Raw genomic sequence first — 22,465 nt, forward strand, 5'->3', positions numbered from 1 at the left:
TGCATAATAACTGAAGGAAATGATAATAAGAGGAAAAGAAACAAGATGTTACCTTAAGAGAGAGAGAGAGAGAGAGAGAGAGAGAGAGAGAGAGAGAGAGAGAGACGCAAAGTATACAGATAATAAATATGCGAAATAAGTCAACGAAGTAAGAATAAGACGAAAAGGAGCACGAGATCGTTTTAGATAACAAAAATACAAAGAGAGAAAGAAAAAAAAAAAAAAAAAAGAGAACTTACAGGACACAAGAGGAGGAGGAAGAAGCGTCAAGGGAGGAGAGAGAGAGAGGGAGAGGGAGAGAGAGAAGCTAAGCGGAGGTATCGGGTGGAGGGCTTGTGAGGTCCCTCTCTGTGGCTCATCCTTCCACCCTCTTCCACCTCTACTTCAGCTCCTGGCACGCCCATCATGGCCCTCTTCGCCCCTTCCTCCATCGTGGACCTCTCAGACGATGTACTACTGCTCATTTTTTCCTCTCTCAAGTCCTGGGACCTCCTTAATCTGTCGCGGTGAGCACCCAACTTGCTTCGTCCCTGAAATCAATCGCTCTTCTTCGGGATTTCCATATGATTGGGGCGTCTCTGCCTGGGTGTGCGTGGGCTTTCTGGCCTGGTGTGTGGTGGTGGTGGGTGTGGCTGGTCGGGGAGTGAGTGTAGGGTAGGTCAGGTCAAGCAGGGTCGCAAGGGTGGTGTGCGTAGGGTCTATTTCTCTCTCCAGGGTTGTGTTCCAGTGGCCACTTGTCTTTCTGTGAACGCCACTAGCATGTGCAGGGTTCAGTAGTGCCCGCTGAGTGTGCTGAGGTGCGGGAATGACACATCAGGAATGGCTTGGTGATGTGTGAGGCCAAACATTAAGAGGCTGTGGTGTCTGTAGCTGAATGATTTAGGGCTTTCCCTCTTAGTATGCCCTGGTTTGCTCCCTAAACTATAATAGCATAGTGAATGGGATGCTGGAACTAAATATTGAAGGCAAAGATTGACAAGTAGCACTCACCCAATGATGGGCTGTGCCAGTGTTTGGTCCAGAACAGAACTTGCCCTTTGTTTGTATTTTGTGGCAGTTTCGCATCAGCTTTACAATTGAAGTCTTGCACCACACATCTGAAAGTTTACATCTCAGAAGTTCCTTCTTTATTACTTTTTTTCATTTTCTCAAGCAAAAGCATATAGAGAATTAGCAGAGATGTATTAGGATCAAAACAGTGTTGTTAGATCTGATTATATGAGACTACAGCCACTTGTATTTAAAGTGAACTTAGGATATTTTGGTCCAGAAAAAGGAAGTATTTGTAACCAAAGCACTGGGCATTTTGTAACAGTGGACTGGACTTGCCTTGCAGAAACCCCAGACAAACATTACATAGCCTATGGTCTCTCAGAATTCATAGACCACTGAAATGAGATGAATCTGCAGTTAGAGTCAATATGTTGGGTGCCTGGACACTCGTAGTAACTCCCAAGACAGGCACAGGCTCAAGAAATATGATTATATGATGAAAATGTGCCTAACTTTTATTTAACTACACATTTATGATTGTGATGGTACACAAGGCTACTCCCAGTCCGTGTAGCTATTTGAGCCATCTATCCTGATTGCACAAAAGATATTTTCTAGTGGATCAAGCAAAATTCATGTTATCTGTAAAACTTATGTAATCTCATACATTGCTGAAATTGGTTAGAACTGTAAGTAGTAGTTTTTGTTCATTATCCTCACACACACCAATAAGTTTTATAAGTTTTTTTTTTTCCCTATACCTCCCATTGGCAGGCATTTGTGCCCTCTCTGCACATCTTGTAAAACTTTGATTTAGAAGTAGTTTTCTTTCCTTTGAAGCTTATAAGGAGTTACATACAGTATTATATATCTCTAGCTTCTTAAGGAATTTACCTTTATGATGATCACAAAACAATCACTAAAAAAGTAATTTCACTTTTTTTTTACCTCAAAATACAAAACAAGAAAAAAAATGCTCACAGTCTCATAGCTCAGAACTTTTCCCCCAACCATTTTGTTCACTACACATCACCTAAACTGTCTTTTTATGAGCTTTATTATGGTACAATTGTCATTATGATATGTCAGTCAGATCTCAAGAAAATAAAGGAAAACTGAAGTCAGTATTCATCTTGAATTACATGCAAACAGCCTGAGTCACGGACTGAAACTGACAAGTTACCTAACATTCAGCCTGTTTTGGGAAGCATCAGCATTGCCAATAATAACTTTTGTGAAATTTATGATCATCTTTGACTCACCAAAAAATTGATGCACTTACACAAGAAATTTAATTTTTTATGAATTTAAGTTTTTTGAAATGCGTGTCACAGCAGTTTCACATGAAGACATTTTGATGCACATATGCATCCGGTGTGTGAGAGGCTTAAGGAATATTTTCCTTTCATATATGTAATGTATATCTGTATTTCAAATGTAGCACCTTGATAAATTTTTTAATGTTTTGAGTGTAGTGAATATTGCATGTGATGTTTGTTGCAGTCCTAACATGTAAATAGTGATTTCAAAATCAAGCATCTCTCTGCTGTAGTTGTTTATCTATCTTGTCCATAAAGAAGGAATGAGTAGGTTGTTGCTGTTCTCATGCAGGCAGTGCAGGACATATTCTCCACATCTATGCTGCTCATCAAGTGGTCATTTGTAACTCAGTTTTTTAATGTTGTAGCTTATATAAATTGTAGTTGATAATTACATCTAACTTTTTTTGCAGGACATGTCAGCGCTTCAGCAAGGTTGCCAGTGACAAGTCCCTGTGGGGTGATGTTGACTTCAGTGATGGCTGCCTCTCCCTGCAGCAGGTGCGGCAGTGCCTGGTGTTCCTGCGCCCCAACACACGCCGAGTAGTGCTACGTGGACACAAGAAAAAATTTGCTGGCACTCCCAAATGGAAAACACCACTCATCAGTGCCAGCCTTCTCAAGCTGATTGGTGAAAAGTGCCCCAATCTGGAGGAGCTGACCCTCAAGGAGGCATTTGTCAATGCCAACAAGGTCAAGATGACAGACTTTGCACACGTCCAGTCCATCACCAAACTCTCCCTGATGGACTGTGAGTTTGTGAACCTCCCCTCCCTCTCCAAGGATGCTTCCTACTTCAAGAGGATGCACAAAACTCTGCCACGACTGGAGGTGCTGGAGATCACCAAGTGTGGCTGGGTGGATGACTATGATGTGATGGTGCTGAGCAAGGCCGAGCTGGTCCGGCGGCTGGTGCTCAGGAACTTGCCTAAGGTGGGCCAGGCCATGGTCTACATAGCCCTTGGTTTTCGCTTTGGCTTCCAAAACCTAGAGGAGCTGGACCTGAGGGGAACCAGCCTAGAGGACAACGAGGTATTCTCGGTGGTGCAGAATGGCAAGCTACGGGCGCTGTATCTCGGACCGCTGGGGCCAGTCAAGCGGCTGGAGAAAGGTCCACTGGCACGACACAATGTGATAATGCCAGACCCACGGCGGCAGGAGGAGCGGCAGCAGGTGGTGGTGATCAACGTGGGCCCAAACGGTCCTCAGTGGCGGCAAGTGAATGACGAGGAGCTGGACGACATGGGTCTAGACTGGGTGAGGAATGCCCGGGCAGCACAGCGGCGGCAGGACCATGAACTTGATGATGACAGGCACTACTTCATTGATAAGGATGGCAGGCCAATAGAGGAGGAGGAAGAGGATGGTTGCAGCAGTGGCAGCAGTGGCAGTGTAGCTCCCCAGGAACGGGCTGCCAAGCGGCGCCTCCTGCCTCACCGTGGTGAACCCTCAGCCAAGCAAAGCAGGGCAAGGAGGCAGCCTGGCCACTGCCACAAGGACTCTCCAACTCAGTCTGATGCAGAGGACAGCACACTGAAGGAAGATGAAGATGATGTAGAAGAGGGAGAGGAAGATGAAGAGGTGGAGGAGTTTGGCCCATACAGTCCTAATGTAGAGGAGGACCCAAGTGACTCCACTTTGTCTGAGGCTCCCCCAAGCCTAGACGACCACCTCTCAGACAAGCTGGTGCCAGCATTTGGCCAAAAGACGAAGCACCTGCACACACTGGTGCTTGCTGGGTGTGCCATCACTGACCGTGGGCTGCAGGAGATTGTGCGTTTGGTCCCCTCACTGCGGCTGCTGGATCTTACCAACACACGGGTCACCAGCGGTGCTCTGCAGGAGGCCAGGGTAGCTCGGCCAGACTGCGTCATCCTAGGGGGCAGCACCAGACCACCGCGGCACCACAAGAGCAGATGATGCCGACCACAGGGTGCCACGAGAACCCGGAAGTGACCAGGTGTTCTCACTGCCAAGCAAAGTTCCTCAGGTATTCAGGAGATGCTGCTGGCCTCCTCTGCTAGGGCAGCTGTGGCTGTGTGATTGGCTGGTGCCACTTGTTGACCTAGAGACACTGCAGTAGGATGGGGCGGCAGGAGGGGGCAGCTAGAAACACCAGATTGTTTCTGTGTTAATTGTCATTCAATCTCCGAGTTTGTCTTTAGGTGGAAAGTTGAAACTGGAGGTCCTGGTGCTTTGCCTCGCTCTTAGTGACTTACTGGAGGGAGTAATGTTGACCTGTGAATGTTTAAGTCAACTGTTTATATGTATGCATACGAGACATTATACTACTATTTGAACAAGGAATATTAATGGCTGAAGAAAGATACCTGACCAGCCTTTTTTTTTTTTTTTTTAAGATTCATTAAAACAGTTCTGTTCTCGCCATTGCTAATTCAGTCTTGCTGTTTTGAGCTTTAGCCTCTTAAGGTCTCCCCATACCCCATTGCCTAAAGAAAATTAGGATAAGTGGTGTGTGGAAACCAATGGTTGTGTGTGCTAGAGCCAACTACTTTGACATCCCTCAAGCCACCTTCACACTTAGCACCTCACACATAATGTATGTCTAACCATTGATTCAATCACTAGTTGTTCTTAAAGGAAAGTTTTTAGTAAGACTGTAACACTGTATTGAATCTCTGGGTGACTTTTGAGTGGAGGAAGTGTGTGTTAGAATGTCTTGAGAACTGAGGTTTTGGCCTGCCTAGTGCAAGGTGTGCCTCACTGCCTTGATTCCCCAGAAGCACACACACACACACACACACACACACACTTACAGGTATCTCACTTGGGCTGCAGTACAAGGAGCCAAGACACTCTGTGATGCAGTGCTCCCTTAGGTGAATGTAGGCCGTGCAAATGGGATGAGGAATTTCTCCTCACAAGAATGTGTTGATGAAATCTTTGTATTTTATTATCTTTATATGTTTTATGAAATATGTATGTGTATATTATTTATCTGTCAAGCACAGAAAACCTGAACGTATCTATATTGTGTTAGTAGTGAGTGTAGTAAGTTGGTGTGTTAGAGTGAAGGAGAGCAGACTTGTTGCTCCACTACCAACAAGTGAGTGTCTGCACCATGTGCAAGACTGTTGCATGGCTGGGGTTCTGTTTGTGCTGCTGTAATAAGTGCCCCAGGTCCTCAGGGGACCCAGTCAGCTGTGGTGTTGAGTTGCGTGCTGCTAAGGTGTGTGAGTGGCAATGAATGAGTGAAATGTTATCTATGCAGCAGAGCCTCCCTAAGTCAATTCTTCCTAAAGTGAACATTCACTTCCTGAACTTGGCCACTGTGTTAGCTGAAGGTCATGTACTTAAAAAAAGCATGGGATAACAAATGTAGTCTGGTGATGTCATCACTAACTGACCAGTGGATATTATTATGGCAGTGAAATGGATAAAAACATAACATATATCGTAAAGAATGCAAATATGAAATTTAAGAGCTTTGGTAATGGTAACAAAATATATATGAATAAAAGTGTTGCTTAGATGAATAGAATAATCTTTTGAGACCTCATTTAGAACTTGTTATATCTGGCTTAGTGTTATTTGGAAGTTGTCTACACAACTATTGATCAGATCATAGCATGTCATCGAGTGAAAAGATATGTATGTATTTATTTGCATTTTAATTTGTGGAGATTGAGATTGGTTTAGTCAGATTATATATTTTACTGTGTTGTGTAGATCTGCTCACTTATGCTGACATCACACTGCCATCAGTTCATAGGTACTGGTTGTAGAAATAGTGATGGCAGGCAGGATGTAGTCATGGAAGTAGTAGTGGTGCCTAGACGGTGTAAGATACCACAGTGATCCACTATTCCTCTTGAATTCTGAGAAGATGAATAACAGTGCCAGCAGTGTTGACTTAAGGAGGCTTTGCAGTGGTATAAATATGTATTACATAACATTTGTAATTATTATAGACATATATAGCAGATCTCTTGTAGCAAAGTGGGGAGAGGAGCATGAGAGCATGAAGTGAGGATTTGGCCATGAGCTTCGTGAACGATCAACTCTTGCTTCCATTGTCTTTGCAAGTCTAAGATAGAATGACTAACCATCTTCCTGCAAAGATTCAGGATCACAGTTAACTCAGTTTTGGGTCACTACTGCCTGGAAGGAAGACATATGGAGAGGATTTTTATTCTTACATATACATGAAAGTGGCTTGATATTAGCTTTAGACTCCTGTGCATGGCAGTTATTTCAAAGGCTGCCAAGAATTAAGACATTGTCACAGATGAGCATTGTTTCTGGAATTAGTATTTCAGTTATAGAAGCTGATGATCAGTTAAAGTTCAAGGAAGTGATGTTTCAGCTGATGCATTTAATTGCATGTTCATTTTTTCACCAAAGAAGAAAATTTATCAAGTTGTCTTGTTGCAGGAAATGCGCTACTTTGGTGACATTATTTTCTGAAGATCTTGTGTTGTTAGCAGGGAATTCTTTGTAATCTGTGATGGGAGGGAGCATATGTTCCCTAGTGCTGGAGGCCCTGGGCACCTGATGTCAGTAAAGCCTCGCACTCTACTTAGATGCTATTGCTGCTGCTGCCCTCTTTCCTCCTCACCTCATAGCCTTGTGAAGCACATTCAGCAGAGTGGCCATTCTCACCTCATCAGAACAGTTTCTCAAAGACCTCTGTGACTCAGTGTATTAGTCCATTGTTATTACTGTGGTGGCTGAGCAGTCATCTTCCAAAGCAATCATCAGCCACACCAGGGGTTAGAGGGTAGCAATGCATATCAATGTGTGATTTATATCAAAGGAAGGAGAGGCAGATGAGCTCAGCCATTACAGTAATGTGAGCTGGCTATAGTTCATTGCTATACTTAGGATGCATGATTGATACAAAATATACAACACACTTGTATGTATCCTATCTCATAACCAAGTGAACTTTATATTGTCATATACGTAAGTACTTAAGGGTACACAATGCCTTCAGACCACACAAGTATTTCAACTCTTATTCAAACCATGAGTGTTCCTTCATTGTATGTCATCATGAGTGCTAGCAGACTGCTGAGTGGAGATGGTCACTGTGCTGTGTGCTGCTCAAAGTTGTAGTTCCCCTTTGTTTTCTAACTCTGGCCCTCCTCTCTGCAGACACTTGCCACAGGAAATTTAGCACTGAGGCAAAGTCATCTGGATAGCCACTCACAACCAGACTGATACAAACAAACAATATTTAGTGATAACCAGATTCATTAGATCATCCACTGTTAAGTGTTCTACTGCTGAAAGGAGAGTCAGAAGTTATGCTAAGGAGATTTAGACATTTCTTTCCTGAGCTTAAAATGATCAGTTTCTGAGAGGAGTTCCAGAACACATCATTATAGATTGTTGGTAATGGAAAAAACTTTCATGACACCCATAACTTATTGCATCATCATCGTCACCATCACCAGTACCATTATTATTAATAGCAATTAAATGTTTGATGGCTTGTTTAATAAGTTTAACAACTTGTGTATCATAAGAGAGAAGTGCCTGACAGAATAGGCTCTTACCTTCATTTGCACACTAGATATGCCATCATTCATGTAGACATCTTAGTTTTCCTGGTCCCTGGCCAGCCATGAGACTTTCCAGGTTCAGGGACTATTTTAGGATGTGTTTAGAAGTACAGTCCTCAGAGTTATCTTTCCTTCCTCTCTAGTAATGTGTAGGATTATCTGAGCTAGCGACAAGCAGCAAGGGCACTACATCATGAAATGTTTGCTTGTCACAAGATGCTATAATAATGTGTATGGGAACTCTTATCTGTCACTGTTCTTATTATGATGACATCAGGGACTGCAGAAAATCCTGCTGTTGTTATTAACAGTTGTAGTATTCGGGTAGAAACAAGATGCCTCTTCTGCGAATAAACAGTGATGGATGCACGACGTCTCTAGTGGTTCCTTTCTGAAGACCCAGTGTGGGAGCTGAGTGCCTGACTGTTGCTGTCTTAAAAGTGTGATACTGGGTTGTGTGGATTGCAGTGTGGGGTTTTTAATGGTTAAGAAAAAAACTAAAGAATATGGTGATTCCTCTTAGGCTCCAAGGTTTTTACTTTGTATTTTTTTCCATTTTCTTTAATTTGCTCCATCTTTATTAAAATTCATGAGAGCAATAATGAGGAATTTTTTGCCACTCTGTAGAAAGGGATCATCACAACACAGGATCTTGTAGAGTATAACTGAGGATCATATATAAATGAGATATACTGATAAGCATTTGCTTTCAAAACCTGTTTGATTTAATCATAGTGAGGTCCGGTGACAGTTCTTTCAATCCTGCCTAAGTCATTTTTACTTTTGAGAGGCCTTTATAACAGAAGAATGTGCAGGCAATAACTACCTTGTGATTCACTAATATGTACTAGTATCTTCTTTGGCACTTATAGTATTTGGAAAGCAAAGTTCTAAATAGTTTGATAATTTATTTAAAAAAATTCCTCATCTGGTAAAAACAATGAGAGAATGAGAGAAAATTTAAACTTAAATGATACATTACTTAAGATTTATTAAAAAATTCCTCATCTGGTAAAAACAAAGATAAAATTTTAACAAATGACACATTATTTAAATTTGTACACATAAATTTCTCCCTGCAGTGGGGGAGTCATGGCCTGGCCACACAGCAGCTGGGCTAATGTATTCCAAATGTACCACATTCAGTAACAAAAGGGATGGAGGGAGGGGACTGATAATTCCTTTGTCTATATCTGCATTCTTACAATGGATAAAAAAATAAAATAAATAAAATAATTAATTAAAAGCAAAAAAAAGGAAATTCCACCGTCTTAGAGACGAGAATGAGAAAATTTCTCAGTGTGCAGAGTTAGATATAAAAGTGAAATTTCTCAATCATGGTAAACAAAGCTCAAAGGATGAAATAAAAAAAATAAAAAGCTGTTGGTCACTCCAATTCCCGAGAGAGGACAAAATGCGTAGCACTTTCGTAGTTAAGCATGTCATCCCTAAGTTTTGTGAGCAGCATGTGATGGGTGCGGTGAAGCTTGGTCTTCTTGTTCTTGATGTAGCACTGGGAGGTCATCTTCACCAGCAGGTAGTGGAGCCACAGCACATTAGTGTATGGCGTGAATGTCTCCCAGGTATTGCTGCCGGGAGAAGGTGAAGATTGGTTAGGTCTTGTCAGTTAAATCAAAACCACAACTAGTACACCATAATTTTCTAGTTGAGTCATATTTTCAGAGAAAGAGGAAGAATGAGGCATATGAGAAACATCACAGTTATTACAAAATACAAATTCTGTCCCTTCCCTCCTTACACTATCATTAACTTGCTATATTTGACAACTTAATCTAGTTCACACAATCTTACTGCAACCTTGACTGGATAATAAATAATCAAGTGAGTGTCAAACCTTTGGATAAACCTAGTTTGTAAGTAGTAAGTACTGAAATGTAGGACTAACTTTACCTTTTACTGCAATTCTAACTGGCCAATTTGTAACCAAGGAAGAACTGAAACTTTGGATTAGCTTTACTGACACGTAACTTTCAATCTCATTTCACATACTGCCCACTAATATTTAAACTTATTCAAAATTGCAAGACATATTTATTAAAATAAGGGAGGAAGATTACTCACTTGTTGGCTTGCTGCATTAGCCTGTAGATTTCAAACTGATAGTCTCCTTCAGATGTGAAGAGAGACGGGTCCTCTGCAAGGTTGTTGAAGACGCTGCAATGTGGCAGCTTGATTCTTGAGAGGGTGAAGTCAATCACTGTAGCTTTCAGTCTCTGTGAAGCATAAACACACACATGAAGTCAAAGACACACCAAAGCAGAACTGATGCAAGTGTGAAAAAAAGATTTCTCTAATAAAAGTAATAAGAGAACTAAAATAAAGAAATGTATAAGTACCAAAATCTATCTATATAAATACCAGGCCAGCAATTCCACACAGGATGGCTCAGACAAAGCAACACACACTCATATGCATGTAATTCTTGTCAGCCCCTGGTGGAGAGGGAAAGTCTCATGAACCACACTACAATACCCCAAGACCTTAGGCAAAGCACAGCTGGCCACATACATCAATAACAAAATGAATTTGCATATAATACTCAAATAAGCAAACTAATAATAATAAGATGAATAAATGGTAAAAGAAAATAATTGTGCAAATATATTAATGAATGAATGTTGAAACAAAATAGAAAATAGTAGAAGAATATAATTACCCACACACAGTAGCTATATATAAACAGCAGTACCTAAAACAGCAAAACACCACACAGCAAGACTACACACTGCTACACTTCACTCTCAGACAATATGCATACTCACATGGGTGTTCAAGGAGTATGTTTTTCCCCCAAGCTTGAAGTCTATCTTGGTTTCTGCAGTCTGGGCCACTAGAACGTTGCCCCAGTGAAGGTCCCGGTGCTCAAACTCCAGTGCTTCCTCTGCCACCGCTAGACTGTAGGCAATCTGTAGGGGGCAGGGAGAGATTAGTTGGGCTACTGAGACTGGATTGTAAAGAATACCTGCATTTTACTCAGGGTGTGTGTGTGTGTGTGTGAGATAAACATTTTTTTAATTAAGTATTTTTATTTAATTTTATTTTCATAAAATCTGTAAAGTGAGGGCAGGAGTAGTTTCTCTTCTCCGTTGGAAGCTAAGAGGCTAAGAAAGAGGTGTGAAGGTGAAAGTTGTTTATTTATTTATTATTGTTTTTCTATGTGAGTGAGCAAGGCAATAATCACGGGTTTGTGTGTAATTTGTATTACCATTATTTTCCTTTTATTTGGAAACGAGATTGGCTAAAGAGAACAAAAAACTACAAAAATCTCTCAGGGACTGCTTTCCCAAAAATGTTAGTAAGAAAAAAACTTCTATAAATGAGCCAGCCAGCTTTGTTTCAGAACTGTCTTGACATTTTCTAAGACGAGCAAAAAATTACCATATTTCTTGCCATATAAGATGCATTTTTATTCCCCCCCCCCAAAAAAAATGTGCCAAAAATCACCCAGCATCTTATATCCTGATGGTTAAGCTTGGGTAGGCCTATGGGTTATGGTTACAAGTACTAGAGTAACACCTAAACACCACTGTTTTTTTAAATATATATGTTTATATATTATTAGATAATGATTACAAATTGAAATAGAGCTAAAAAATTACTAGATAATGATTACAAATCAAAAATAATGCTAAAACATAAAAGCTGATTGCTGTAACTCTGAAGCACATCACTTGATGGCCTTACCTTATGTGAATAAAATTTGTGGTAGATTTACTAAGGTAATGAATAGCTTTATGCTGAAGTCATGGCCATAATTTGTATGAAGAAAGCGGCATTAGCTGCTTATGCTTCATTCACTTATCACAAAACACAGCTGTGCATGCAACCTTAACATGCACAGGGAATGTTTTGTTTACCATTTCAAGTCAACTGCTGCTCAGGGCAGGAGCATTGTAACTCTTCAGCCAATAGATTTTACAGTATTTTAATCTTATTGAGAGAGATCATTAAAATAATATCAGTTCCTCTTATAATGTTTTGTTTAAGTTATTCAGTAGGGGAACATCCAGTAGCCAAAGCCTGACTGAGGGGCAGGCTATGAAGCTCAGGGAAAAGTGGGGCTTATTTTTATTTTATTTATTTTATTTTTTTCTAAATATCCCCTGCCAAATTATTGGTGCATCATATACTCTGGTGTGTCTTATATGGCAGGAAATGCAGTACATTGCATTTAAGCAAAAATATTTAGATATCTTAAAATTCACTCAAATGTAAGTTATATAAACCCTGCCAAAGCACTATAATGCATTTGTAGGGTTGGCATGTCTACAGGTATCTCAGAATAAGTCAAATAAAATCTGAAAATATACCAACTCCATGAGTAGCTTTATGAAGACCACAATTTTCTCAGGACAAGTCAAATAAACCTTGCAAATACAGCCAGTCTATCTATAGAATTACCATAACTCTAACCTACTCAGAAAATTACTTAGTATTAAATGTAAAGAAAACCAAAGAAATGATAATATATATTTTAGAAAACGTTTATGAATGTTCCAAGTGTAATCAGTATCGAAGGGGAACTTGTGAAGTGGATAAAACAATATAAATATCTTGGGACTTGAATTGATGATGAACTTAAAGGTAATGCAAACACAGATCTAGTCATTAAATATATGCAATCAATGGCTTCATTTTCTCAGATTCTTAAATAATGTTCATGTAAATAAGAAAATAATCAGCTTGTTTTATAAATCAATTTTAGAGCCTATTTTATGTTTTTCAATTACTACTTGGTATAAAAAAATCAAGCTCTGCAGATAAAAAAAATAAGCTACATAAAATAGTTAGAAAGGCTAAAAGGTTAGGTGCTTAAGCAAAAACAAGATATACTATATAAAGAGGCTGTATTAAGACAAGTTGAAAAATACTGCAACACCAAACCCAACTTTTAAACAAATGTTTAGTGTTTTTGAGGTCAGGAATGAGGCTGGCACTACCCCTGACAGGAACAGATCATTATAAGAAATCTTTTATTCCTACCAGCATTGTGCTTTTCAATCATTTTCATTCATAGCTACAATTATTTTGTGTGTGTTAATATGAAAATTGTAAGTTTTTATGTCAATGATGTTTTTAATAATTTTCATTTATACTATACACTATACTGTATACTACATCTTAACTTTCTTATGAGCCTGTGGCTATTAAGATTTTCACTTGTATGCATTACTGTATAACAATGCGACAAGTAAATTATCTTATTTTATCTTATAAGTTGGAAAAAACCTGCAAATTTACTGAGCACAAATTTACTATGGGATTAGAATGGCTAGTTTACTCAGAACAAGATAAAAAACCCAACAATGTATATATCTCTTGGAACTAATTCAATGGTCAGTCACCCCTCCTGACCTCACCAGCCACTAACTGACCTGTAGGAAGACAGCCATCAGGTCCCTAGCATTGTTGAAGACATAACCCTCCAGATCCCGTCCTCCATGGCCAAACTCCAGCACCACATATTGCTGTGTGTCTGGGAAGATGTCTGGACGATCATTATCCGAGTCTGTGGGAAGATGGGAGGTGTGTTGTGATGGCCGCTTGCTAGACACTACCATGAGGACTCAATACTGTGATGATTAATACATGAATTCTTCCCTATGTATTATGATCTGGTATCAACTAATGGGAAATTGTTTTTCCTCCTACTCCTTTTCCTTTTCCCCTTGACACTCACACTCACACTCTCTTACTTTCCTTCCTCCCCCTCTTTTTGCCTTTAAAATATGTTTTTTTTCCCCTTCTTTCTTTTCCTTTCTGTTCCTACTGTCTAGCCAATCTTATCTCACTTTAAATAAATTCCTACAAAACCCTTCCTTCCCTTCCTTTCAATGTACAAACATTTGACTTGCAAATAAAATGTCATTTGTCTTCTGATTTACATACAAAACCCTCAAAAAAGAATCACAAAATTATATGTATAAAAGATGAAAAAAACATTACATTTAAAATAATAACAAACCTACAACTGATTTAATTTTATGAGTTTACATGGAACAAACTTAGCTCATTTGTAAACTCTAATTCCTCTGTACCCATTAAATGACAGTTCACATCTACCAATACAAACAGAACACCTACTTTTCTCCTCATTGTACAGATCCCAGAGGTGGAGGAGGTCTTGTGGGTAGCGTCCCTCCACACACCAGCTGCCCTGCACATGGACAAAGTTCTCTGTGATGCTCCTCTGCCTCTCAGGTGCTCTCAGGCCGCTCAGCTCCCTGTGTGATGCAAAGAGTTAGACTACCTTCTTACATCAGGGACACTGTGGGGAGTCTAAGGTGAGGACAAATCAATCTAGTAATACTTTTTTCCTATAAAAATCCATACATGCAGACACCTTCCCCATACACACACATTGTTAATGAATGGACTGGGGGATACATAGCCAGGAAAGATTTATTACTGCTCTGACAAAGAGAGGGTGGATATTTGAGAAGATACACAAAAAAAAATTGAGGAAGGGGAGATGTTTGAATGACAAAACAAAGTAATCTTTCTCTGTAAAAATATAGATACCTGGAATAAGCTAGAAAAGATAATAAAGGCAAGAAAAAACATGACAGAGCCAAAATCACTAAAATGTAACATTAAATGAAATGATAATAGCAAAGCACACACCAGCTTCCTTCGATAGAACATCATTTTGAGCACATCATACACAGCAACAAACATGCACACACACACACACACACACTCACAAGGATATCACCATCTCTGACAGAATCTCCTCAAACTTCTTCTGGGGCTCTCCATTGACTAGGAAGTCCCCTTCAATGGGCATGACCTTGAGCACAGTGGCGCCCTCCAGGTTAGCGGGATTAGGTCGGGTCATAAACACCTCTCCATACACCCCTTCTCCTATCTTGCGGCAGCAGGCAAGGCGGCTGTGGGGAGAAGGAATGTGTGTGACAGATGGATCGATGGAGAGAGCGTGAAGTTAAAAAAAAATTGAGAATAGGGGAAAGTCACAAGGAGGAAAATAAGATGAGATGGATCAACAAAGAGATGGTGAAATGAAGAAAAATGGAAGAGAAGGAAAAGTTGCAAAGAACATAAAATGAGATGGATTAAACTTGATGTATTCATGTTTGTGAGCCATCATAGAAATAATACTTCCTTTCTGCACATTACATGACTCAACAAGGGCTAGAAAATACTCACAAAAACCTTAAAAAAGTATTTAGGTATAAGAAGAAAAGCCAATTTATTTTCAGTGGTATCAGTTGTAGTTGTGCTAATAAATGTATCAGCAATAGGTATGGTAAGAATAACTGTAATAGTGTGTGGAGAAACAATACCTCTCTATTCTTTAAAAAGTCCAGAATAAGAGTCACACATACACAAGATCAAAGGCAAGTTTACATAATTCTAGTAGTAGCAGCAGTTGTAGTATCAGACATAGCATCAGCAGTAGGTATAGTATCAGCAACAGGAGCATTAGTACCTCTCAGTGAAGCAGTGTGTGAGTGGCAAGGGGTGCTCCTGGCTACAAAGCTGTAACACCTGCTGCCGGGGATCAGGAGGTGGTGCTAGTGGTGCTGACAGTTCGGCATCTTCAACGCAAAAACTCATCTGCAGCACTGACCGCTGAGGGGAGTTTGTGAATGGCATGTGGTGGTGCCTGTGGTCTGGTGAGGACGAGAGTGGGTTGATTAATTGATTACATGTAAGACACGGCAATAATAGAGCCATACAGTCCAGAGGAAGAGATGGAAAGAGAAAGTCTTGTAAGGTTTATGGTATATGGAAAAGGCCTCCCTTCATTTCTCTCTTGCACTATAAAAACATGAGGACAAACAAGAAGTTAAATGAATACACATCAAAGTCAATAAATAAAATTCAACCAGGAAATAAATATACCAATGTTCTCTTTCTCTATCCCCCTCTCACTCACATACACACACCAACAAGTGGAATAACTAAACAGCTAAATAAATCAATGAAAGAATGACGAAAAATAAATAAAACAAGAATAAAAAGCTTAACACTCACTCAGCTCAAGAGGGAAGGAGGCCATGTGCAAGATAGACATCTTCCTGTGAGCCCCTGGGGATCTGCTGGGGTTCCTTGGAGGTGGCACAGCTGTTGGGATAAGAACACAAGAAGCCTTTAACCTTCCATAAAAATATGTAATGGCCCTTAACTATTAAAAAAACATAGACTATAGCTCTTCCCCTTGTCTTATTATCTCACAACTTCCACAATGTTAGAGAGAGAGAGAGAGAGAGAGAGAGAGAGAGAGAGAGAGAGAGAGAGAGAGAGAGAGAGAGAGAGAGAGAGAGAGAGAGAGAGAGAGAGAGAGAGAGAGAGAGAGAGAGAGAGAGAGAGAGAGAGAGAGAGAGAGAGAGAGAGAGAGAGAGAGAGAGAGAGAGAGAGAGAGAGAGAGAGAGAGAGAGAGAGAGAGAGAGAGAGAGAGAGAGAGAGAGAGAGAGAGAGAGAGAGAGAGAGAGAGAGAGAGAGAGAGAGAGAGAGAGAGAAAAGATTAGTAGGAGTGAAGAATAAGAGGTTACTCACCACTGGAAACTTCTGCAGCCCCAAGTGACATCTGAAAGAGAAGCAAGAGGTAGTGGTTGAGTTATTACTGAGGGAACACCAATCTTCTCATCCTGCCCTGAATGAATCATACAATTAGATTTTCAAAGTATACAACAAATTTTCTACTTCCTCTATGAAAACCAACAAATTTGTACATGGTTGATTTATGACTTACTGCTCTTGCTCGGATGGCAATGGAACGCCTCCACCCCTTGCCTGGCTTGGCTGGCAGAACTGGCAGGGGATTGAAGTTAGTAACACTCTTCCTGATCCTCCTCTCATCCTCCAGTCTGACCAGCTTCACAAAAACCTCCTGCAAACCATATTCATTGCCACAACCATTCACTTTCCCTGGCTGGCAGTCCTTGGAGGCCATGGTCTCTTTTCCTGAAGCACTATGGAGATTTTCTGGGCCAATAAATGTGTCCTTCAAGTCTCCACATGTCTCTCCTGTGAGCTGGTTACTGCTGACAGGCAATGGTGGCTCAGCACAGGAGCTGTCTGGCCAGGAGTCCACTGAAGTAATAGTGCTACTCTTGCAGTGGAAGATAAAGTGGTCGTTTTTCCTCCTGCTGGGTCTGAAATTGATGATGGAGGAGCAATCTGAAGAAACATGAGTGATGGATGCTTCTGCCTGGCTTGAAGCTCTGCTGGTGTTGTGATTATAAGCAAGTAGCCTTGAGGACCTCCTGGCAGGGACTAAGTTTCTCTTTTTCAATATTCTCACTGACTTCCTAGCTATGGGTGGCAGACCCTGGGAGCTTCTAATGCCACCCCTGGAGCTAAAGCTTGATCTAAGTGTCCTCCTCCTCTCCAAGATTTGGGATCTTTCAAGAGGAGGAAGGAAGTCCACAGTTGATTCATCAGTGTCTAAACAACTCTCAGTTTCTTGTGCTGCAGACCTCATTGACTTTTTTTGTAGAACGTTCCCTCTCTGGAGATTCTTGCATTTATTATTATTTTTTGAAGCCCACGAATTTTGGTCTTCCGATGCACATGAACTGATGCTTCTACAGTGGCTGAGGTCTGTATTATGTGACTCATCTGACTGCCATGGTAACATCCTAGACCGGTTCCTGGTGATCTTTGGGGAAAACCTCTTAGCTAGCCAAGGAGAAAGAGGCTTCCCATTTCTCGCTACAATGGGACTCTGTGTTGTGGAGGAGCTCTGGGGACTCTTCAACCTCTTGGCTGCCTTTCCAGTTTTGGTTCTAATGATGATTGAGGGGCCACTATCAAACAGGATCTGGTCAGGGGCTGATTCAGTGCCATGTACTGTGGGCTCCTGCTGCAGTGGAGACCCAAAAGAGATCTTAGGTATCCTTGCACCCTTGAACATCCCCTGAGTTATCTTGATTGAGTTGACATCATTGTCTGACAATTCCTCTTTTTCTGATTCACAAGTTTCCCCTGTCACATACTGCTGACTGCTGTCTTCCTTGAACCTTCCTGAGGATACACAGCTTTCATATTTGCTGGGCAGGGATGGACTATCTCCAAGATCCCCTTGGGACTGCCCTCTATTTATCTCTACTGGTGGTGAAGGGCTCTGGAAAACTGAGCTGTTGTCTGTTACCACATCCTCTTCCCTGGGCACAGGCGACACCCTGATGTCCAGCGAGGAAGATCCTTGGCCACTCCATTTGCTCCATTCTGTTGGGGTGCTGGTGTGTACACTGCTCTTGCCACTTGACTTGCCTGTGACTGGAGGGCTGCCAGACTGCTGTGACATGTAGGGTGGGGGCAGGAGACCTACTGGACTACTCTTGACTAGAGGAGTACAAGCGATGCCCAAGGAGTTCAAAAATCTCTTCACCAATGGGGATGGCTGAACCTTGGGTACTAGAGACTGACTGCTGGGTGGCTCTCTCCCTTGCACATCTGCCACTTGCTCTATGCTTGGTGTGTTCTTTGTCATATGTACTTTTGTTGATGTCTCTGCTATATTGTTTTTTGATGTCTCTTGCCTGTGGAGTGCTTGCTTTCCACGAGTCCTCTGTCTGAGAATCTTGGTCTTCTTGGGTGGGGGAGGGGTGTTTACACTGATCTCATTCTCAGTGTCTACAATCTTGTCAAGGGTAGCAAATAAGTCAGGAGAATACACTGGTTGTATTGATGGTTTCTGTGACTCATTGCTGAGAGATTCATTCTGCTCTTTCTCTGGTTGAATCTTATTCTTTGACCTTGCTCGACTTTCACAATATCTTAATCTACTGCTCCAGCCTGATGATGAGTCTGCTGTCAAGTTCGATACCGTGGACAGCAGAGACTTGAACAATAATCCATTGCTGTCTAGGTGCCCTTCAGAGGTGGAGGTGGAGCACAGGTGCTTGGGAATCTGTGGCTGAGTGGCATAGCTGAGGAGAGAGTGGCCAGGGTGAAGTGAGGATACAGGAAGGATAAAGTTAACAAACTTTCCACTTTCAAAGTTGTTCAGACACTATAACACCATCCACAATCTTTATTAGAGCTTTACATTACATTTTTATAGTTTAAAATATTACATCTATTTTATCTATCTGTTCTGATTATTATTGCTTGAAAATTTTTCAATAGAACATTCATCAAATATCAATAACACATGGTCAGTCCATGTGTGTATTGAGGGGAAGAACTGTTAGTTGTAAGGATGTGCATCAAGGAGGAAGAATGTTACCTGGGCTTGCCAAAGACCTTATCAAAGGTGTCACTGAAAGACGGAACGGAGTTGGTGGAGTTGGCAAGAGTGCTGTTGACCTCCAGTGGCTTCCTCACTGTCCAGCTTGACTGTGAATGGTTGAAGGTCTCCTCCACCTGCCAAAGTAACAAAACACTGAATTTCACAATGTTCAAGTAGGGAAAACACACACACACACACACACACACACACACACACACACACACACACACACACACACACACACATACAAACATGCCTCTTTCTCTGATTTACAGTCTATACTGTACTACTGAACACTTTTTGTGCAATTTACTTTAATACATTCTTCATGTATGAATGTAGTAATTTATTCATTAACTTATTTCTAATGCAGACATGCACCACCACAGATACCTTTGTTCCAGAGGCTAAAAAGTAAACATTCTCCTTGGACTGTTCGAGTGACTTCTCTTCCTTTTTCTTCTTTATAAACAAGTCACTGAACCTTGGAGGAGGGCGGCGGTGGCGGCGGGTCTTCCGTTTTTTTTCCTCCTTGGTGGCCTCCTCTGCTGCCTCCATCTCTGCCTTCTGAGCAGCACTGAGATAGGTCTTCCCAGGCCTCTGATAAGCCATTGTGAGCCTGAGGGTTAGGTTATAGTCAGTTTTGCCATTCTTTTATCTGGCAATTATTTTTAATCATCTTTCACAGTACCAGACATTAAAGCAAATAAAACAGGCATTTGTTTTACATTTCCATCACACTGAATGGGTGCATGAATGCTAGAAAGCTGTGTGAAGGGCCACCTCACACCTCTGAATGTTCCATTTTTTTTATTTAGCAAGGAAGCAAAGCTGTTCTTGTGTTGCAAATAGTAAGTGACATCTGTCCTTTACACTTATATTGTAGTGAATAAAGCTAGGTGCAATGTGTTCCTCATTAATATCAAAGGTCAGGTCAACTGGCCCCACAGGTCTGTTACCTTGCCACTTTCTGTTTGCCTGTCAAGTGAGATTTACAGGGGCAGGTAATGAGGTAGTGGGCATGGTCGGGTCTATGTTTTCAACTATCACTTCCTCCACAATTTTTGATACTGGCCAAAACACATCCTCCATTGCCCCACCGGCTAGGTTAGGTTAACATCCTAGTGGGAAGTGGGGTCCAGGGGCTAGGACAGGTCAGGGAAATTTGAAATATTAAGGTAAATTTCCTTAGATTCTTGAATGCCCTTATTTAACTTATTTTCATCCCCCAAAAATCCCTGATTCCCCACAGGCCCCCAAGCTTGTTTGAGGGGAATGAGGGGGGGCAGACTTGTTATCAAGAAATATCTCACATCTATACCATACATAATGCTTGGAATAGCTATGCTCTTCCAAACTTTTCACAGCATATCATAATTACTCGCTATCATCCTTGCTGCACTACCTAGTCGGCCCACCCACCGGTTCACCATGCTTATCTTTTCATTCTTTGCCTTCACAAGGCCATTTGGACTCATCCACATCCCCAGATACTTGTACTTATCTGTCTGTTGCAACTCATTCCCTCCCAGTCTCCACACTGAGTTTCTTTCATCCTCTGACCTATTCACTATCATGATCTTGCTTTTCTCACTGCTAAATCTCACACCAAAGTCCCTTCCATACCCATCTTACCTGGTATTCTTACTTGGTTGGCTACCCTGTCATTTTCAGCAGTATGATTCATGAATACTGACTGGTATAATGATTTAAATTGATACCTTACAGGCCAGCCCACATCTGCAGGCATGCCACCCCTTTGCTTAGTATTAGGTAAGACAATTAAAGTCGGCTTGAAGAAGGGAGCTGAGTTGTGTGCCTTAAGCAGAATTTACCCAACTATGGAAACTATGGTGGCAGTATTACTCAATATAGTCAAAGAAGATATGGCTTAGGTGAGTGTAAAGATTTTTTTAAATGATGCAATGGAGTCAGCTCCAACAGCACTATCAGGTAGGGGGTTCCAGAGATCTATGCATCTTAGCTTGAAAAAAACTTGCGTCTGCACTCTACCTATATGTGGAGCTTGGCAATTTTGAATCGGTGACCTCTGGTGTGAGTTAATGGAGAGACTGTAAAGAGGTCATGTGGTAGTAATGTTGAGTAGTGGTGAAAAATCTTCCAGTATCTGATGAGATCGGCTCTAATAAGCCTTCTACAACATCCAACAAAATTTGAAGCTCATCTGCCGATTCACTCATAATCACTACATCATTTGCATAAAAAGAGCACACATAACTTGCCATTCCCCACCCTCACTCCCGCATTCATTCTTTTCATTCTAGCTGCTAACTCCTCTCATCCCTTCACTCATCTCTACACACCCACACGGACATTGAAAGCTTCTCTCTCTTACCGATTTTTCTTGTCCTCGTATTCACTTCAGCCCTTCACCAGCGTTACCCAAAGCCTGATTAGGAGCTGAACACTTCAGGCCCCATATGCTGAAAAGAAAACACACACACACACACACACACAGAAAATATATAGGCACCCTAATCAATCCTGCCTGGCCGCGGTACTCTTTGATTTAAACGGAGAGTCACAAACAAACTCACCCTTCGTCCGGATGTGATTAGTAGCGGCGGCTTCGTCTTGCTACTCATCACATTGTAATAACCTATTCATATATATAGGTTATTTTCATCCTCCATATCTTCGACTTATTAGAAAACAATTAACAAAAGTAATAAATTAATAATACTTCTGAATTTATTGATCCTGATTTAAACGAAAAGTCCCAAACTTAACACTTCGTCCGATTCTATTTTGTGGCGGCGGGTTCATCTTGCTCATCATTGGAATAATGATATATGTTATTTTCACCATTCAATTTTTTTTTTTTTTTACTTATTAGAACAAGTGAACACTTTTCCACGTCTTTTCATAGACGTCTAACACTTCAGGCTTGGGATGCACTATAGCGGTCTGGAATGCACAAGAGGCCTGGAATGCAGAATAGATGCTTGAAATGCACTACAGAAGCCCTTTGGCGACGCCTTATGGTGCACCGTAAGGCGTCGCCAAAGAGCGGGAACGTAGCGTGTCACCAAAGGGTGGCACCGTAAGCGGGTTGGCAAAGGGCGGCAGCAGAGGGAGACGCCAAAGGACGGCACCGTATAGCTTCGCCAAAGGGCGGCATCTTAGGGCGTCGCCAAAAGGCGGCATCGGTCTGTCCTTTACTTATAATCTGAACTGGAAACTTCACATCTCATCTCTAGCTAAAACAGCTTCTATGAAGTTAGGTGTTCTGAGACGTCTCCGCCAGTTTTTCTCACCCCCCCCAGCTGCTAACTCTGTACAAGGGCCTTATCCGTCCATGTATGGAGTATGCTTCACATGTCTGGGGGGGTTCCACTCATACTGCTCTTCTAGACAGGGTGGAATCAAAAGCTTTTCGTCTC

The 22,465-nt window shown here is 41.3% G+C and overlaps 2 protein-coding genes across 2 annotated transcripts; one reads left to right on the plus strand and one right to left on the minus strand.

Moving 5' to 3' along the window:
* Window positions 1–267: 267 nt before the first annotated feature.
* LOC135110406 (uncharacterized) lies at window positions 268–8,209 on the plus strand. The gene is made up of 2 exons (XM_064022692.1): window positions 268–506; window positions 2,726–8,209. The coding sequence occupies exons 1-2, from the start codon at window positions 406–408 to the stop codon at window positions 4,230–4,232; spliced, it is 1,608 nt and encodes a 535-aa protein (XP_063878762.1). The 5' UTR covers window positions 268–405; the 3' UTR covers window positions 4,233–8,209.
* Window positions 8,210–8,734: 525 nt separating this feature from the next.
* LOC135110405 (uncharacterized) lies at window positions 8,735–21,599 on the minus strand. Its single transcript, XM_064022691.1, has 13 exons — window positions 21,418–21,599; window positions 19,455–19,680; window positions 19,059–19,195; window positions 16,578–18,759; window positions 16,382–16,412; window positions 15,860–15,949; window positions 15,312–15,495; window positions 14,566–14,751; window positions 13,946–14,085; window positions 13,237–13,370; window positions 10,624–10,767; window positions 9,923–10,074; window positions 8,735–9,429 (listed from the first exon to the last, which is right to left on the minus strand). The coding sequence occupies exons 2-13, from the start codon at window positions 19,671–19,673 to the stop codon at window positions 9,228–9,230; spliced, it is 3,801 nt and encodes a 1,266-aa protein (XP_063878761.1). The 5' UTR covers window positions 19,674–19,680; window positions 21,418–21,599; the 3' UTR covers window positions 8,735–9,227.
* Window positions 21,600–22,465: the final 866 nt, after the last annotated feature.

Source organism: Scylla paramamosain, chromosome 20 (assembly GCF_035594125.1).
Source record: "Scylla paramamosain isolate STU-SP2022 chromosome 20, ASM3559412v1, whole genome shotgun sequence".
NCBI classification, from domain to species: Eukaryota; Metazoa; Arthropoda; class Malacostraca; order Decapoda; family Portunidae; genus Scylla; species Scylla paramamosain.

Coding starts and splice junctions, on each gene's coding strand:
- LOC135110406 (XM_064022692.1), top strand. CDS start 406: ATGGCCCTCTTCGCCCCTTCCTCCATCGTGGACCTCTCAGACGATGTA. Junction 507..2,725: donor GACCTCCTTAATCTGTCGCG/GTGAGCACCCAA, acceptor CTTTTTTTGCAG/GACATGTCAGCGCTTCAGCA.
- LOC135110405 (XM_064022691.1), bottom strand. CDS start 19,673: ATGGCTTATCAGAGGCCTGGGAAGACCTATCTCAGTGCTGCTCAGAAG. Junction 15,950..16,381: donor GGCTGCAGAAGTTTCCAGTG/GTGAGTAACCTC, acceptor TTATCCCAACAG/CTGTGCCACCTCCAAGGAAC. Junction 9,430..9,922: donor CTAATGCAGCAAGCCAACAA/GTGAGTAATCTT, acceptor TTCTCCCGGCAG/CAATACCTGGGAGACATTCA.